This window comes from Salarias fasciatus, chromosome 23 (genome assembly GCF_902148845.1).
Source record: "Salarias fasciatus chromosome 23, fSalaFa1.1, whole genome shotgun sequence".
Taxonomy (NCBI): Eukaryota; Metazoa; Chordata; class Actinopteri; order Blenniiformes; family Blenniidae; genus Salarias; species Salarias fasciatus.
Window position 1 is genome coordinate 37,354,967 of NC_043766.1, and position 19,138 is coordinate 37,374,104.

The window sequence follows — 19,138 nt, forward strand, 5'->3', positions numbered from 1 at the left end:
GTCAGCTCTGGTCTTCATCTTACTGTCATCAGAAGAAGATCTGAAGGAGTTTGACCTGAAGAAATACTCTGCTTCAGAGGAGGCTCTTCTGAAGCTGCTGCCAGTGGTCAAAGCCTCCAACAAAGCTCTGTACGTATTCATGAACAAATATGTAGAACTGAGTCCATGACAAACATTGATGTGGTTTTCATTGTTGCTTCTTCTTCAGGTTGAGCTGCTGTGGTCTGTCAGAGAGAAGCTGTGGAGCTCTGTCCTCAGTTCTCAGCTCTCAGTCCTCCAGTCTGACACATCTGGACCTGAGTAACAACGACCTGCAGGATTCAGGAGTGAAATGTCTGTCTGCTGCAGTGGAGGATCCACACTGTTCACTGAAAACTCTCAGGTATGAATATAATGGTTAAACATTATTCACCACTCTCTTCCTGTTTCCTCGTCACAGATGTAGAGCATCTTTGGAAAATCTGGAACATTGCACCATATGATATTTCCCCCATTATTACCAAGGAAGCAAAAGTGCCAAGTGAAGTTTAAATTGCAAGTTGAGCTGCAGAGCAGCAGCTTTCCATCCTCCACTCACTGTGTTTGTGATGCTCCAAGTCAGAGATGTAGAACTGAGTCCATGACAAACATTGATGTGGTTTTCATTGTTGCTTCTTCTTCAGGTTGGGCGGCTGTGGTCTGTCAGAGAGAAGCTGTGGAGCTCTGTCCTCAGTTCTCAGCTCTCCATCCTCCAGTCTGACACATCTGGACCTGAGTAACAACAGCTTGAAAGACTTAGGAGTGAAACTGCTGTGTGCTGCAGTGGAGGACCCACACTGCACATTGGATACTTTTAGGTTCTTGTATAATCATTAATCGGTGCATTACAATTGTTTGGTTTTGTCCTCACATTTGTAGGACATCAGTACACCATCTGAATGGAACATAGCAGCATTTGATATTTCTCCATTATTATTCAGACAGTAAAATCATAAAGATTCCAGTCTTAAGGCCTCAGTATGCTTCCCCGTTGCAGCAACGTCGTTCCGATGCCGGTAACCCTACGCCGCCACTGAACATATCTTGCTTCTGCGTCAAGGGAACACCCTCCTCTGCAATTTCACTGCCAAGCCTCTGAGCGGGTGTGGCAGTGTCTTTGTTCCGCAATCGGCAGTCACAACAACAATGCGGCTTCCGTAGCTCTGGCTTTACCTACACATAGATCTATAGACATAGATATCTAGACACTCGTGCACTTACCGAACATATATCTGCATATATGACATATCTGGTGACGCCGGGCTGTCGTGGAGGAGTGGCGTGAGTGGACCATAATAAAATATTGGTGAAACTAATGAGTTTTTGGACGATTAAAGCCGTTTTAGGAGCGGGTATACACATAGCCCCGTCTGCTAACAGTATAGGAATGTGCGCTGCTCAATTTTGGATCTAAATTTCTCCCGAAGCACTGTTCGGATCAGAAAAGCATTCGGGGTGAGTTCTACTTCATTCTATAAACAACGCGAAAGCGAACCAATCGCAGCCCTCGACGTTCGCGTCACCACGCGTCGCCGAACTCGAAGTCAGGTTTTTTGGGAGTGCACGTGAAGCCCTAGCGTAGCCCGATGTAGGGTGTGGTGAGACGTCATAGGAACGACGTTGCGGCGACGGGGAAGCATACTGAGGCCTTTAGTTGAGCTGCAGAGCAGCAGCTTTCCATCCTCCACTCACTGTGTTTGTGATGCTCCAAGTCAGAGATGTAGAACTAAGTCCATGACAAACATTGATGTGGTTTTCATTGTTGCTTCTTCTCCAGGTTGAGCTGCTGTGGTCTGCCAGAGAGAAGCTGTGGAGCTCTGTCCTCAGTTCTCAGCTCTTGGTCCTCCAGTCTGACACATCTGGACCTGAGCTACAACAACCTGAAGGACGTAGGAGTGAAACTGCTGTGTGCTGCAGTGGAGGATTCACAGTGCACGCTGAATACTTTCAGGTTCTAACATAATTGCTTAACATTATTCACCACTGTGACCGGTTTCTTTCTGGAAAAATGTCTCAAAAACTATGGCGTCGTTGAAGATGAGTGAGGATGAGTGTGTTTGTGCAAACACACACACAAACACACGTACGCACACACACGCACAAAGATTCACAAAGCATCTTTGTGTTGTGCATATGTTTTTTGCCGACTCTAAAAAAAAATATGTACGTTTGCCTCTATATGAATAACAGTCACATTGACACACCATATCAATTCAGTTGCTGCAGCATTCTTCCAGTTCACATCTGGGTATATACTACACAATTAATCATTTGCAGTCTACTCCAGTCCATTTCTGTCCAATACATAAAACTGAAACTTCTTACCAACATCTCCCCCATTCATACAACACTCAACACCATGGCTGAAATAAGGCTATGGAATTGTTTTGAAATGAAAAATGAAAATAATTTAGATGCCAGCTCATATTGCCAGTCAATATAATATACCACAATACTATATGCAACATTGAATAATAAATGTGCAAGCCAAGAGCAACTTTATCTTATGTGACCGAAATGGTTCTTTAATAATGTTTATCATTGAACAGTCATGTCCTGCATTAAGTACCAGAACTGCATCCCAGTGTTGGGGGGGTACATCCCAAACACCAGTACATATATAGGACCAGTGGTGGGCACAGTTAACCAAAAAGTTAGCTTCAATAACCGTTCTTCCGCTAACTGAAAAGTTAGCTTCGATAACCGTTCTTTCACTAAACTGCTAAAAGATTTAGCTGAAGCTAACAATAACCGCTAACCGCTAACACCTGGTTCACACAGGACGCGCCGCGTGTGGAAGCGGCAGTGCCACGCACCGAGTTTTGGATCGGTGCCCCTGTTAACCCATCTGACGGTTCATACAGGAGGCGTGGGGTAGCGGCTCGAGTTCTGTTGACGTCTCGCCATGACACAAGCATGTACGCAAGTCATTCAAACACCCCCGGAATCTTGAGTTCCGGGGCTTTCTAACAGTTTTTGAATCGTTTCATTCGGACAAACGGATTAGGAGTTATATGCATTACAAAATCCATGTTTTTTCGAAACAATTTTGGCCTTTTTTAACCGCAGAGAAGAGACTTTTCATACTTTGCACAGTAACGGGAGCACGTACAAGAGGCATTCAAGTACCCTCGTAAACCAGAGTCGCTAATGTGTAAATTTAGCGGAAGCTAATTAGTCAGCTAATGTCTTTCAAAGTTATCTGAACAGCTAATCCGCTAATGAAAATGTTAGCTTCGCTAATTAGCGGTTAGCTGATTAGCGGACTGCGCCCACCACTGTATAGGACCTACTACACAACCTAAAATTGCCTGCAACACATTGACATTACGTACTGGACTCGTCCTCTCCTCACAGACTCACATGCAACACACCGTCCACACACACACACACACACACACATGCACACTGCCTGTGTGATTGACAGGATTGTTGGAGTGGGTGTTAATCAAAACAACTCTGAGAGGAGCTTTCTGGGTGGCTTTGAGTGCTTTTTGGTGCAGTGTATTTTTTCTCTGTTTTTCTCTGGTGAGCTGGCTCCAGTACACGCTCAGTCTCTTATTAATCACTGCTCACTTATCCAGTGAGCAGCTGATGAGGTCCATAAGTCCTCATCTCTGTTCTTAGAGCTGGGAGACTGTTTCTGCTTGGAGATTATCTTTCCCGCAATCTGCAGACCCGAGGTCATTCACTCACTGTTAGTCCACTGTTTGTCAAACTGCTTGGGTGACCAACTCCAACCTGCTCTGCCCTCCTCTACTGCTCTCTGTGTCTCTGTCCCACACACACACACCAGCCAAGTTCAGCAATTAACCGTCTTTTTATTAACATATTTTAAGATTCATCAATATTTTGCATTAGTCTACATAAAGATTTCAGTGAACGTTCCAATGGATTTCAGCAACTTTCCATCCTCCACTCATTGTATTTGTGATGCTCCAAGTCAGAGATGTAGAACTGAGTCCATGACAAACATTGATGTGGTTTTCATTGTCGCTTCTTCTTCAGGTTGAGCGGCTGTGGTCTGTCAGAGAGAAGCTGTGGAGCTCTGTCCTCAGTTCTCAGCTCTCAGTCCTCCAGTCTGACACATCTGGACCTGAGTACCAACACCCTGCAAGATTCAGGAGTGAAAATGCTGTGTGCTGCAGTGGAAGACCCACACTGCATACTGACTGATCTCAGGTTGAAACATAATTGTTAAACTTTATTTTCCACTTTCTGATCTCATAAACGAGGTAGGTATTTGATTATCCAAGGGTCCTTGTTTTTAGAAAATCTAAATTTGGTGAATATCTATTCTTCAATTGTAGATGATTCTGCATTTTTTGAGGACATGTTTCCTTTGCTTGCAACGCTGCCGGGTCAACACATAATAGCTGGGGATTTCAACTGCACACTAATCCCAAGTCTGGATAGATCTACTGGACTTGATCAGTCTGATCATAGTAGCAGATTGACTATCAAACGATTTATGAAAGATTTAAAATCGTTAGATATCTGGAGAGAACAAAATCAGCAAGCAAGAACTTATTCCTGTTATTCAGCGACCTATAAAACATATTCCCCAATCAGTTATTTTTTAATATCTTCTGAGTTGTTACACAAGATTGAAAGCTGCTCATATGATAACATTGTAGTATTGGACCACGTGCCATATTGCTTAGAATATAGGGAAGAAACTAGGGATGTCTCGATCAGGTTTTTTTTGCCACCGAGTCCGATTCAGAGTCCCGATCCAATTCTTATCTAATATAGTAAAATATGTACATTATCTATAAAAAAAACTAAACTTATGAAAAGTTCTCCTTTTTTACTTTCTTAACGTCAATTCAAAACAACACAGCAGTATGTTGCACATATTGCTGTCTCTCTGTAATTACATCTTTCTGTAGCACGGAAAACCTAAATACATCTCATTTAACCCATTAAAGCCGGGCACGCATTACCGCTGAAGCATGCTTCAGTGTGCAGCAGTGGCCACAAACATTCAATTCAAAGTTAGGAGGCAGTGCAGCAACACGATCTGTACCCGGAAATAATATTTTTAACACTGAATGGGATTGATTCATGAATCAAAGTCATAACTCCTCTTGCCCGTGAGGAAAATGCTGCTGTATATATGCTACCTTGCCATCTTCTTCCAATCTTTTTTTCATCTTCTTCCACTAGATGTGTTTCTTGTAGAAATATTATTTTAGAGTCCATGTCCTTAAACTTAGTCATTACTTGTTTTACTTTCCTAAAGTGCTGAAGACCCTCTCAGTTCCAAGTAACAAATCTGATATCTTTTCCCTGTACCATTTTTTTATATAATTAAAATAATCACAAAAAAATAGCCCTTTTCAGCTCACCTGACATTGTCACTTTCTGATTCATAGCATTAACGAACAAAACATTTCCTGAGAAGCTTAACACAGCCCAACACAAAAGAACAAACCACGAACAAACTCACCCTTCCCCAACCTCTACTGGTTATCCACCCCTTCCTGCATCTCCGTTATTGCGTGTATCTGATCCATACAACGTGAGGACCTGTCTACCACTACTTAACTAAAGTACCACAACAATACAACTGCTGCTGATCATGTTTTATGGAAATTGTTTCCCCTTTATCGCCAGTAAACCACTGCGGTCATTGCAAAAAATGTCTGTTTTATTGTGTTAAATGCTGTGGTGACTATTATCAGTCCTGTATACCCAGCTCAATCTGAAAACATCAAATGAATAACCTCTGCGAGCTAGTGGTTCTTACACCAAAAAGTGAACTTTGTAATCTTACTCACTGCTATTAATAGAGTCAGAATTGTCCAATATCAGTGTCCTGCCGTGTTCAGTCATCTTCACCTTCTACTTTGTTCTGAATCTTCTGAATCATCACTCGTGCCTTCACTGGGGAAGTAAAAGTATACGCCTTCTCCTTGTAAGTCACTAGTAGCTTCCCTCGATGTGTCTGGCCATTTCTCAATCCAAGTTTGCACAAATCTTCCCGGAATGAATCAAATCGTTTGCGAAGCTGCTGCACACTTGCGGCTCAGTCTGGATAAAACCGGATCCATTGTCCCTCGTAGCAAATGCCCCCTTTAGCTTTTGCTGCATTGAGATTAGCCTCCTTGTCCCTGTAGTTGAGGAATCTCATAATCAGCGTTCGGGGCGAAGCGTTCCCATCTTTCGTGGTCCAATTCGATGCGCTCTTTCGATAAGCACCGGGCTCCGTTGTGTAATGCCAAGCACCTCTGGTAACCACCTTTCCAAAAATCCACAAGGGTCGTTTCCTTCTTTACCTTCGGCCAAGTTAAGTCTAACACTGTTACGTCTTGATCTTGTTTCTAAGTCCACTACCTTGTTCTCCAGAGTTTTCTGTTTGGACTCCAGTGAGCTAACTTTAGCACGCAAGGTATTAACTTCATCCTTGTTGCTTGAAATACGCACCTCAGCTGGTATCACTCATTCGCCGCATTCCTTAACATCCTTACGAATGCTGTCCAAATCGCTTTTAATGGCAGTCACAATGGATAATATTTCATCCACCTTGCTGCTTTGGGGTCTATCCTCATTTATCTCCTCTGTTGTCATGTCAGGAGAGACGCTATCGCTACCGTTAGCTTTCACTGCGAAGCCTGTAAGTTTTGGCTGTTTTGTCTTATTGTTGGCTTATTGGCTTGTCCTTGAAGATTTTGGCATTTTTTCATCAAACAGGCTGAGTAAAGTTGAATTTTACGAAAAGGCTAGTAGTTCTTATGAAATCTACCACAAACAGCTGAGCGGTCGAAAGCACATCTTGCTACATGGCCGCCATGATCTGTGGATTTGTGGCGAAGCACAGCAAAACCTGCTGGAGCATGAAAATGATTACAAAGAAAAGCTCAAACTTGTCATTTTGCATGAGCAGCATTCAGTACTGATTGAAAAGTAAAATAATTAATAGATAACACAATGCCCTTACAGAATATCCAAATAAATTTCCCCCTGCGGGACTAATGAAGGATTTTCAACTTTCAATAACCCCACTAGCAAATCGTACCACAGAGCACACAATTGTGTGTCTGCCGATGAGATGGCGCTTGAGCACACTTCACTTTGACTGCTCACAGACAGGTGTCTCTGTCTTGCCATAGTGGAGAAATATTGCTGTTTTACCCCGAAAAGGTGTGTGACAGTCTGGTGCTGCACATTTCCTTCGCTTCAGTCGCCCCAGCTCTCTCCTCACCTGATCTGATGTGAAGGAGAGGCGCTACTGCTGTGATCTTCTTACAGAAAGTGTTTGTCTTGGCTCCTTTAATTCCAGATTTTAGGCTTCCAAAGAGCTCATCCTTATTTACCTCCACCTCAGGCATGAGGGGATCAATTTCCAGCTCAGAAGGTGTTCTTTTTGCCAAGGTTTCTCCTCTCCATGTTTGACCTTAGTGGCTGGGGACTCTGAACCATGAATCTTTAACGCCATGACATGTTGATGATCATCTATTTCAGCTGCCGTATTTATCAAGACCCGATCATTCACAGCCCAAGATCAGTCGGATATGAATGCTTCATAAATAGCAGTGTCCTGTCAGACAGTGAATCCTGCGCTGAAATCTGCACTTATTTCAACACAAGACAGATAAACGAGAGCCACTGTGTGATGCTCCATGGCAGAGATGTAGAACTGAGTCCATGACAAACATTGATGTGGTTTTCATTGTTGCTTCTTCTTCAGGTTGAGCTGCTGTGGTCTGTCAGAGAGAAGCTGTGGAGCTCTGTCCTCAGTTCTCAGCTCTCAGTCCTCCAGTCTGACACATCTGGACCTGAGTAACAACGACCTGCAGGACTCAGGAGTGAAGCGTCTGTCTCTTGGACTGGAGAGTCCTCACTGTAAACTGGAAGCTCTCAGGTCAGGATCCAGCTGTTGCTTGATCATGTGGAGGATCTTCCTTCTTCCTTCTTGACTTGATGCAGCCATGTTTGTGTCTCCAGTCTGTCAGGGTGTCTGGTCTCAGAGGAAGGCTGTGCTTCTCTGGTCTCAGCTGTGAGATCCAAGTCTTCAAAACTGAAAGAGCTGGACCTGAGCTACAACCATCCAGGAGACTCGGGAGTGAATCTTCTGTCTGTTGCCATGAAGGATCCACACTGCTCACTGGAGACTGTCAGGTATGAACACACAACAGGAGCTCATCATGGAGGCTGACATCTTCTTCACCATCGGGATTTATCGGGATTTATCGGGTGGAGGTTTTAGTCCCCTCATGTGACAAAATTCCTGATTGTTGATGAGTAACCGATTTTCACCAGAGGCTTGTGTCTTGACCAACAGAAAGAAGAACACAGAAGAAACAGTCAGGGTATTCATAGAGCTACCTTCGGTCAAGAAGATAGTGTTATATGCAGATGCCATTTCGCTTTGTCTTTCAAACCCAGAAGTCTCAGTACTGGCCACTGTCAGTTACTAACTCATTTGGTTCAATGTCTGGCAACAAACTGAGACTCTGCTCCTGCAGAATTATGGGAGCAGGAGTTCAGTTTGGAATTTTCCATTTAAATATTGTTCCACCACAGACTTTGTCTATGCTGGTATCAAAGCTGTCCCCAAACGGTGAGGACCTGTCTAGACTTAAAGTTCTGCCTACAATCAGTGCAGTTCAGAATGACCTTGAGAGATGCCTCCACCTCTCCTGGATGGACAGTCTCATAAAGATGAACAGACACTTGGCTTAGATCATTTCATTGTTTGGAGATATTTCTATAATTGACATAAAATAATGTAATTTCAGATCTATAAATGTGTCTTCATCATATATTTGGCACCACAGCAAAATGTCTAATTAGAATTATGGGTTGAGAATGACAAGGTTTAGCTCTGCCTTATTCAAGATTATATAACTGTTCCTGTCTTACCTGAATAACTTAGGACAGACCACATTCTCTTTTACAATCTGAAACGGGTATCAATGAATGGTTCTCCTCTTCCTACCCCTTACTGAGTAAACTAACTTGAAAAATGAGATTGTTACCTTTGAAACACACTGATGTTCTTTCATCTGTTTCAACTAAAATATGACATTGCATATGAACATTTTTTGGAGAACCTTCAAGTCTGTAATTTTATGGATTGATAAATCGATGGATGATTTCCTTTACTCGTCCCACAAGGAGTGGCACAGGGAATTTACAATACAATAGCAACAAAAGCACAGTGCAAGGGAACAGAAAAAAAAGCATAACACAAGATGAGAAGACAATGAAAAATGTGGAATATAAATATCAATGACAAATAAAATCCAAAATGAAGTGCAAACAGTGAAGAAACAGTGAACAGAAGTGTTTAATCCTGTTTTCTGGACACTGCCTTTTGTTTGTTGTGCAGTCTGACAACAGCAGGCAGGAAAGATCTGTATTACCTCTCCTTCATACAGCGTGGATGGAGCAACCGCTCACTGAAAGAGCTGCTCAGTGCTGTAAGAATGTCCTGTCGTGGATGAGATGGGTTTCGTAACATGAATGACAACTTATCCATCATCCTACCATTTCCCACCACCTCTACTGAGTCCAGGGGCCATCCCAGGACAGAGCTGGCCCTCCTCACCATTCTCTTCCTGTCACTGTCTGAGATGCTGCTGGCCCAGCAGTTGGGATGTGAATCAAGAACCAGTTCTTTTGTAGAACCGGTTCCTCATGACTCGATCCCATATGTTTTGTCTCCTTGACGATTCCGCTGATTGGTTCTGCTGTGATGACGTACCATGCACGGAGCGTAACGCCGGGCTCACAGCAGCCACAGTGTGGCTGCAGCCCGGCTCCGGTGCAGCTACAGAGCCGCGGACCAGAAACTTTCAGCAAGGATCCTATTTTTCCTCCCTGCCGCGTCAATCTAAACACAAGCAAGTCGGGTGCTGGAAGGAAAAGTAGATACATGTTCATAAATATGTGACTTCTAAACAACGCCATCTAATCGTCATATGCATTAGAAGAATGAACGATGTTGTACTTACTCATTGTAGAAAAGTCAAACGACACCAAAATTGCACAAAAAACAGCTCTATGACCGGAGCAGCTCTGTTTTGCCAGAGTGGGTGGGTTTCTGCACAATCAAGGTTCTTTTGAAGCCGACGGGTGTGTTGATGAAATGGTTATGTGTTTTTGACATCTTTTTTTTTTTTTTTTTACGCAAATCCAGTTTTTACGGTTTTAACGTGCATTTTCTACAGAGATGGAGGTTGCTCTTTTTTACAAGGGTGTTGTCTTTTTAAGTTCTCATTTAGGTGAATACCCAGGTACTTGTAGGGCTTGATAAGGTTGATATCCATTCCCAGGATGCTCACAAGTGCACATGGGAAGTGGCCAGTCCTGTGGAAATCCACCACCAGCTCCTTGGATTTGCTGGCATTGTTCTAGAAGTTGTTCCACAGGCTCCAGTCCAAATGGTGCTGAATAAATCCTTTGTATTCACTGTCGTCCCCATCTGTGATGAGTCCAATCACAACAGAGTCATCAGAGAGCCTTTGGAGATGACATAACCGTTCCCTGCAGAACACCAGTGCTGCAGAGAAGCCAATCTCACTCAGAGCCCTGCATCTTCAAAAAATGTGGTCTGTGAGTGAGGTAGTCAAATATGAAATATCTCACACTTCACTTCTCACTCGTTCAAACAGTCACACAGACAATACTCTTTCTGTGTCCCCAGAGACAAACTGAAAAGCTCTGCTTCATGTCTGCTTCATGCTGAGAATTCATGTTGGAGAGAAAACCCTTGTGACTGTCTTTCTTCCTGCAGGGTGGACCATGGTGGACAGCAGAGGCTCAAACCTGCTTTGGGGAAGTGTAAGTTGGACTCATCACTGTCCGTTTGTCTTTCAATCAAAGCTTTGAATTCATTCAAACATTACTGACAAGAGAAGAAGTGTCCTCATCAAACTTTCTCTCCATCAACAACATGTCAGGAAGTCCACAAACAACAAATCCATCACATGTGTCACATCAGGACTGAACTCTTTTTCTCTCCATCAGATTTCTCTCAACTGCAACTGGATGAAAACTCAATGAGCAGAAAGCTCAAATTGTCCAACAACAACAGGAAGGTGACCCATGTGAAGGAAGAGCAGCCGTATCCTGATCATCCTCACAGATTTGACGACTATCAGCTGCTGTGTAAAAATGCTTTGAGTGGTCGATGTTACTGGGAGGTCGAGTGGAGCAGAAACGTTTCTATTTCAGTGAGTTACAGAGGAATCAAAAGGAAAGGAGTCAGTGAGGAGTGTTTGTTTGGAGCAAATCATCAGTCCTGGAGTCTGAGGTGCTCTGATACAGGTTTCTATGTTTATCACAATAACAGAGTAACACCCATCTCCTCCTCCTCCTCCTCCTCCTCTGGTAGAGTAGCAGTGTATGTGGACTGTCCTGCTGGCTCTCTGTCCTTCTTCAGAGTCTCCTCTGATTCTCTGATCCTCCTCTACACCTTCAACACCACATTCACTCAACCTCTGTATGCTGGGTTTAGACTCGGGTACTTTGGATCCATGGTTCTTCAGTGAGTCTGTGTCCTCTGTAGGAAGGATGGTCTCTGTCTCTGACAGCAGGAAGGAGGAAAAGTAGCTCCTCAGGGCTAGACTCGCAAGAGCTCAGACTTCAAATGAGATTTAAAAACTCACGGAGAACGGGAAAAGATATGCGTGCAAGTATCTGGAGAAAGGAGGTGACTGAGGCACGCTGGTTGTGTTATTTCACCACCATGCTGAGGGACATCGACCAACCGAACAACGTGAGTAATATTTATTATTAGTGTGAAGTTGAGATCATTTCTTCTGTATACTCTGTGATTGAAATGGTTGTGTACTGTGTTCTGTGGGTTGGGGTTAGGGTAATTCAGAGGGGAGATTTGCTGTTTTGAGTTCCAGGCGTGTGTGTGTGTTCATGCACAGGTCAACCACAGGAGTGAAAGTAAATGCATGTCAATATGTTTGCACTGTAAAGTTTTTGCTATTTACGAAGTTACATTTCATGCATTTACTGAAATAGATGGACTATTTTGTTTTAAGAAACTCATTCTGTTGTATTATATCACTACTTTCTGTGTTTAAGAGAGAGCTGGTACTGTTGTCTATATTAATGCCACAGTTGTTTTGTTGGGTTGGTTGGGTTTAACGACATTTCTGTTATGTTTTTTAAACTACAAACCTCAATCCTAAAACATTAATGCTGAGTCTATAATTTGATAGATCAGTAGGGGAATAAAGTCCCACATAAAATGTATATTGTGTCCAGTCATTTCTTGACCCGGCTACAGATATATGAGAGACATAAGACCACACCAAAAAAAAAAAAAAAAAAAAGACTAACATTTTCGTGCAACTGTGTTATTCATAGTTCAAATGAATAAGAAGTAGGTGCAATATCATAGTGATATAGATATATCAAGGTTGATATAAATGGCAGAGTGCCGAAAGGCAGGTTGGAGTATTCAGGAATTGGATTGCCCTGGGTACAAAGGTGTCCTTTCCTCTATGTGTCCTCTCTGCTTGTCAAAAGGTCGCTCCACAGCATATGCAATTTCTTCTTTGTTCCATCTTATGTTTGTTGTTGTTTCATTGCTGTGGTGCTTCTTGAAATGTTCAATCATAAAAGAATAAAAGTAAATCATTGACATTCCAATGCTCTTTCTCACTATTACTTGTGTTGAGTTCCGTTTGTTATTCTATCCACAAGTAGATATAGGTTCATAACACAATCCTGCTGTAGGCAGGATTCCGCATCTCCCATTGACCCATCAATGATGGCGATTTGAAACCCAGCACAGCCAATCCTGTCCTGTTTTCTCTGACATCACGCCCTTACGCAAGTTAAGCCCCTCCCACAAGAACGTGCGACAAACGCCCATCGACCAATCATGGTTAGAGCCTCATGGGCTCTTCTGATTGGTCAAAGATACCTGGAGCTGTCGAGATTCCTTTTCAGCTCAGAACAGAGACAGATGGAAACGCTGCGCCCTCGCGGTAATGCAATTACCTCCAGAACAAGACCCAGTAGTAATTACAACAGCAGATGTACAGGCAAGAGTGGCCAAAATGAAGAGCTGGACAGCTCCAGGGCCCGACAAGATTCTCACCGACTGGCTTAAGAAGCTAACTGCACTCCATGAACGCCTTGCAGCACAAATGAACCAGCTGCTAATCAAATGATCAGGCTGATAACGATCCTGATCATTTGAATCAGCTGTGTTGGAAGAGGGAAACATCTAAAACATGCTGGATTGCGGCCCACGAGGACCAGGGTTGAGTAGCCCTGCTGTACGGCGTTGTGATGCACCGTTGCTGGGAGCCTTGTGACCTTCGAGGTCGGAGCTGCTTTGTGCCCTCCAAAGGCTGTGACGTGTTGCGGTCCCGTTCATCTGGTTCGGTGGCGCTGCGCGTCGCCTGTGGTGAGAGATTCATTCATACCTCCGAAGGACGGTAAGGTTGCTGAATCTACTATTCCTCATGGTGAGTGCTTGGGGAGCGGCTGCTCCCCCCCCGGGCTTGTTTACATGACGGTCGCGGTCGTTGCGGCGTGGTCGGTGGTAACTTGGGGCGCAGGGACGCTGCTCGCGTTCCTCGCCCGGCTGCAGGAAGCGGTTGGCTGGTGTGATGCTGTGCTTCTGACTGTTGTGGAGCCGCATTGAGCACCCCCGCGTGCGGGGCTCGCTGAGACCACTGGCTCGGCTTCTGATTGCGCCAATGAGCGCGGCGCTGCAGTGTGCTGGGTGCTCCCGCCCCCGCCGCCGCGGAGCACGGCACTAGCTCAGCTAGGCGGCTAGTCAGTGAGGTATGTTATGTGTCGGGGGATCAGCCTCCTCTTCCACCGGCCGCTGCGTTCTTCTGATTGTTACATATCAGCTGCTCAGGCAGGTGATGCCGCTGCTACCAGGCGGGCGGGTCCCGCCGTTCCCGCGGCCGCTGCGGTGGCCTCAGTGATAGCATGCGGTTGCTGGTGCGTGTCTGTGTCACGTGCACCCCCGCTCCGACGGGGGACGCCTCTGCTAGCAGGCGGAGGGAGCCGCCGCGCTCCTTCTCGCTGGTAGCATTCTCTGGCGTCTATATTGTAGTGTGCAGGCAGGGGTGTGTCTCTATTATTTGAGGCCCGCATGCCCCCGCCCCCGCCGGACCGTGGGCATACATGCTACTAGGATGGGGCTGTGCACGCGCCACCCCCTCCCCCCCACACACTAGCCTGCTGTGATTCTACACTAGCCTGCTGTGATTCTACACTAGCCTGCTGTGTTTCTACACACATACATGTCTTGGTGCGTTATACTGGTTGCGGTGTTCTGCTGTTGTGGCGCCTGTGCTGGTTGCGGTGTTTCCGCTGTTGCGGCGCTTACGCTGGTTGCGGTGTTTCCGCTGTTGCGGCGCTTACGCTGGTTGCGGTGTTTCTGCTGTTGCGGCGCCTGTGCTGGTTGCGGTGTTTCTGCTGTTGCGGCGCTTACGCTGGTTGCGATGTTTCCGCTGTTGCGGCGCTTACGCTGGTTGCGGTGTTCCGTGGTTGCGGCGCTTACGCAACGCCAGGTTACGGCGTTTCCACCAGGTTGCGGTGTTTCCGCAACGCCAGGTTGCGGTGTTTCCGCAACGCCAGGCTACTGTGTTTCCACAATGCCAGGTTGCTTTGTTTCCGCGACGCCAGGTTACGGTGTTCCCCTGGATTGCGGTGTCTCCGCCAGTTGCAGCGCCTCCGCTGGTGCGGTGTTAGGCTATTGCACTGTCTGCACTCTTTGTGCAGTGGACCGCTCCGTGTTCTGCGCGAGCGGCGGTATAGCCTTCTGTTCTTGGAATGCTAAGTAGCGGACGTTGCTGGGCAGCCGGCGTCCAGCCTGCCGCCCTGTCCTTTTTCCCGCACCTGTTGCTCGGTGTGTGGAGCCGCTCCCGCGGGAGCAGCGGGGCGATTGTCCCCCCCCCCCCCCGCACCCACTTGGTTTGCCGTGCAGGCTGCGTATAAGCCCCTTTCCTCGGCTTACCGCACCACCGTCCCGGGCACCTGATACTCTGACTAATGGCACCACTGCGGAGCAGGTGTCCCTGGTCGACTGTTTTTTTCCATTGTGGTGCTGCCCGGCTGCTAGCTTGACACTGCACGTTTGCCGTGCAGGCGGCGTATGCCCCCTTCCCTCGGCTTATCGCGCTAGCATCTACTACTCCGGGCGCCCGGTCCTCCGACGGGCTCAGCTGCAGTTGCTGTGCAGGCGGCGTATGCCCCCTTCCCTCAGCTTCTGCGCTGCTATAATTCTGACCGGCTGCGTGCGCGCAGCAGTGTGGTCAGGCAGGAGGAGAGAGAGCAGTCGCCTGGTGGCCGCTCTCTCTGCTGGTCGTGGATGGTGTCTGGTTTGGTTGTGCGGGCGGTGTGCGCCCGCTTCCCTCCACCTCCATGGACAGGATATGATATGAGGTGGGAGAGCTGCGTGCTTGACGACGGACGGCTCTCACCACGATGTTGCCTGGGGAGCCCCCCCTACAGGCGAATGATGGCCACGACCACTGTTCCAGTTGTCTTGGTCCTGTTCACCTCACGGAGGCGCTGTTGTACGACCTGTGCATGGCCAATGGCTACATGCCCTGGGCGCAGCGGGCCGGCTGCCTGGCGCTGGTCTCTTCTGCTGCTGGGGGTGCCCCCTGCCCTCCCCCCTTCTGAGGGCCGGGGGGTGTACTCTGGGTGCTGTGCCTGGCGCGGCTGCGGCTGGCCTGGAGCATATGCCAGATGTGGGGCCGGCTATAGCGTCCCTCAGCTGATCTCGCTACCATTGTGCTGGCCTATTGCACGCACCCGCCCTGGCTGTCGGGTGGCGTGGTGGCAAACGGTGGAAGGAGCTGTCGAGCTTCCCTTCCTGGATGGCCTGGTGTTCTGCGTTGCTTCGCTGACGGCATACGCCCCCTTCACTATTGGTGGTGGGTGTGCAATACACGCCCTGCTGCTGTTGGGTGGTGCCACTTTGGAGGCTTTTGAATGAGGGAGCTGCTGGGCAGCCGTTCCCTCTCCTCGACATGGCTTTAGCTGGGACCCTGGCCGGTGGTTAGCGTTTGCTGTGCAGGCGGCGTGGGCTGCCTTCCTTCAGCTTACTGCATCGTTGTTGTCCTACTGCCTTCTGGGTGCTGTTTGCACAGCCCCCCACCTCGCCCCTGGCGGTGGACCTAGTGGCAGCTGATGGAGGGGGGCTGCCGGGGGCAGCCGTCCCTCTCCAGGGTGTGTTTCTGCCAGCTTGCTGGCTGGTGATTGAGGTTGACTGTGCAGGTGACACACTCCTCCTCCCTCTGCTTCTTGTATGCTGCTGTTTCTTCTGGCCTGGTACCGCTCCGACAGCACAGCAACAGTGGTGCCGCTGTGCAGCTGTCCCCTCTCCCACGTACGGCCTCAGCTGGTTTTCCGGGGCTTGATCACGCGGCGTCCGCTGTGCGGGCGGCGTCCGCCCCTCCCCCAGCATGTCACACTGCCGTTGTATCGACTTGTTGCGTGCACCCACCATTGCCGGCGGGTGGCACCGCGGGGCAGGCAGACGGTGCAGGCGGCCGCTGAGAACTCCACCTGGGTTAGCTCTCTGAGCTGCTGGCCCGGTGATTTGTGCTGCGCCCCCACTCTGGTGGGTGGCGCTACGGTGGGGGCTGATGGAGGAGGGGGCTGCTGAGCAGCTGGTCCCCCTCCTGGACGGAGCTCTGTTTGTGCGCGCCTCGCTTGGCTTGTCGGCATGATCTTTGCTGATTGCGGTAGGACTAACGTTGGCTGGCTCTCATTTATGGGTCGCATGTGTTGCTTCCCCTGCTGTAGGACCCCGCGGTGGCAGTCGCCACGCGGTGAGTGTTGGTTGGGTGCTGCCAGTGGAAGCACTGTTGTGTTCTTCCGGCTTAGGGGTGCCTGCTTTGGAGCAGGGCACCTCTGGCGAGGGGCCACTGCCGTGCCACTGTTCCCTCCCCTGAGCGTAGGGCGGCTCCCCCTTGTTGGCCTTGCCGTCGTGCACTGGCTGTGTAGGCGGCATATGCCCCCTTCTTCAGCGTATTGCACTAACCTTATCTCCTGACCCTCTGACCGACACTGTGGGGGTCGGTTCGGCTGTATCCGCCCCTGCCTCATTCCCAGCAGGTGCTGTCTTGTGAGACAGAGGGGAGTGGGGGCCGCCATGTGGCCGCTCCCTCTCCCGGATGTGGCTCTGCTGCTTTGCTGACGCGGTGATGTCGCATCGGCTGTGCAGGTGGCGTGCGCTTCCTTCCTGCAGCTTATCGCCCTTGCCCCGTCTTGTCCTACCGAGCCGCGCTCCTGGTGTCGGCCTGGAGGCTCTAGCAGGTGATGGCCGTGCGTCGCCTTTTCCTAGGCTTGTACGGACCCTGCTTGTGGTGTTACATGGCCAGCTTAGGGCAGTGGCCGCGGTGCCCGCTGGGGGGTCCATTCCCCTACTGGGCCTAGCATCAGCCAGACTTCGTTGGCAGGCCCGTCTGGTATGGCAGGCCTCCCAGTGGCATTGTGGCCGGTTGGCGTCCTGTCTGGCCGGCCTGCAGGTCATGTGCCTGCAGGGGCCTCAACGCGCTGACGGACTCCCTCTCCTGTTGGGATCCTATACCAGGGAGGCGGTGCCTCCATTGGGGATATGTGCACTGGGGGGTGCTTAGGAGGTGGCCACTTTCCTCCTAACCCCACGAGAGCCGCTGGCCTCTGGGCCACGAGGCGCTCGTGCACTCTTGGCCGCAAGTCCTTCGGTGGACGTTCCCGCCGGCCCCTCTTCTTGGTCGACGCCCATCAGGGTGCTTCAGAGGGGCTCACACGCACATAGTGCTGCTGGTGGCCCCCTGCTGGCCGGCACGGGCTTGGTTTCCTCTGCTCCACCGGTTGTTCTGCGGCAGCCCATGGCGCCTTCTCAGCAGGAGGGTTCTGCTGTCTCGGCGCGATGGCCGGGTGGGGCACCCCCGTCCTCACCGTCTCTGTCTTGCGCCTGGCGACTGAGGGGCCCGACTCGCTGCTCAGCAGCTGTTTGAAGCCTGTTGGGCGAGCCGCCTCGGATGCTGGAGTGCCCTCTACTGGCGGCTGTCTGTTAGTGGTGGAGGTTGGATGCACGGTGGTGCAACAGCCATGGGGGCAACCCAGTGCCCTGCCCAGTCCCCGCGGTCCTGGACTTTGGCAGTCTTTGGACGTAGCCCAGTCCCCGTTCACCCTGGGGGTGTATGTGGCGGCGGGCCAGCCCGCCATGCATGGTTGCCGGCGGCGCGATTGGGGACCACACTCTGGTGTGGGCTTTACTCAGGGGGGCTCTGAGGCTTACCCCCCCTGGGGGCCACGGGCACCCACCTCGGATCTACGTCTGGTGCTGGAGAGCTTGTCAGCCTCCCTTTGCACCTCTGGCAGCAGCAGGGCTGCAGTATGTGTTGCGTAGGACGACGTTATGCTGGCCGTTACCACGGCGTAGCGTGTGGCTGCGCGCTCTGTCTATTCACCCGGCATGCCTCCGGTGGCGCCCGGATGGAGCAGGTGGCGCACCTGCCAGGGCTCTTGTGTCCAGTCGGAGCTCTGAGAGGCTACATGGATGCTGTGGCAGATGTGCGGACATCTGATCAGTTTGTTGCCCACTACGGTGGCCCGAGTCGGGGCTCTGCTCTTTCCAGGCAGTGCCTGTCCCGCTGGGTTGTGGACGCCATTTGCCGTTCTATCGGGCCGCTGGGCGGCCTCTGTCCAAGGGTGTGCATTGCCACTCCACCAGGGCGGTGTCCACGCCAGGGGTCGCCCTGATGGGGGTGCTCCGGGGCGGGCTATGAGCTTTCGCCATTGGGACGATGCCTGACACCTTTTCCAGGTCCTCCAGGTTGGCCATTGTGCCTCCGCATCCACTGCGGTTGGTATTGGGCCCTGCAGAGGCTTTTCAGTCTCTGGGATTCCTCGTGACCAAGTTGGCATACGTCATTCCAGTGCTTTAAGCACCGCCTCTGGCGGTCAGTAGGGATGAAATAGAACGAAAGTTACGAATGTAACTACGGTTCTATGAATCCCGCCAGAGCACTCTGTCACTCGGAATCCTCGTGGTTACGCGAGAAGATTCCATAGGAGACGAGTGGTGGGTGTAGCCCTGAACTTAAGCAGTTCCTGGGTCACCCAGGGGTCACGAGTGACTTTGTTGGTATACATACTCGAACTACGCATGCGCGAAGGGAAC

The 19,138-nt window shown here is 49.3% G+C and overlaps 2 protein-coding genes across 2 annotated transcripts in view; both read left to right on the forward strand.

Annotated features, from left to right (window-relative positions):
* Positions 1–12,636, forward strand: part of LOC115382176 (NACHT, LRR and PYD domains-containing protein 3-like) — a 1,518,151-nt gene extending 1,505,515 nt beyond the window's left edge. Inside the window, exons 7-13 of the mRNA XM_030083864.1 lie at positions 1–129; positions 209–382; positions 4,027–4,200; positions 7,712–7,885; positions 7,969–8,142; positions 10,763–10,809; positions 10,996–12,636. The exon at positions 1–129 is cut by the window's left edge and continues 1,702 nt beyond it. Of these exons, the coding sequence (XP_029939724.1) occupies positions 1–129; positions 209–382; positions 4,027–4,200; positions 7,712–7,885; positions 7,969–8,142; positions 10,763–10,809; positions 10,996–11,519 (1,396 nt within the window). The 3' untranslated portion in view covers positions 11,520–12,636. The remainder of the gene's footprint in view (positions 130–208; positions 383–4,026; positions 4,201–7,711; positions 7,886–7,968; positions 8,143–10,762; positions 10,810–10,995) is intronic.
* LOC115382197 (NLR family CARD domain-containing protein 3-like) overlaps positions 1–19,138 on the forward strand; it is a gene marked incomplete at its 3' end in the record, with an annotated part of 1,183,065 nt that overhangs the window by 1,032,000 nt on the left and 131,927 nt on the right.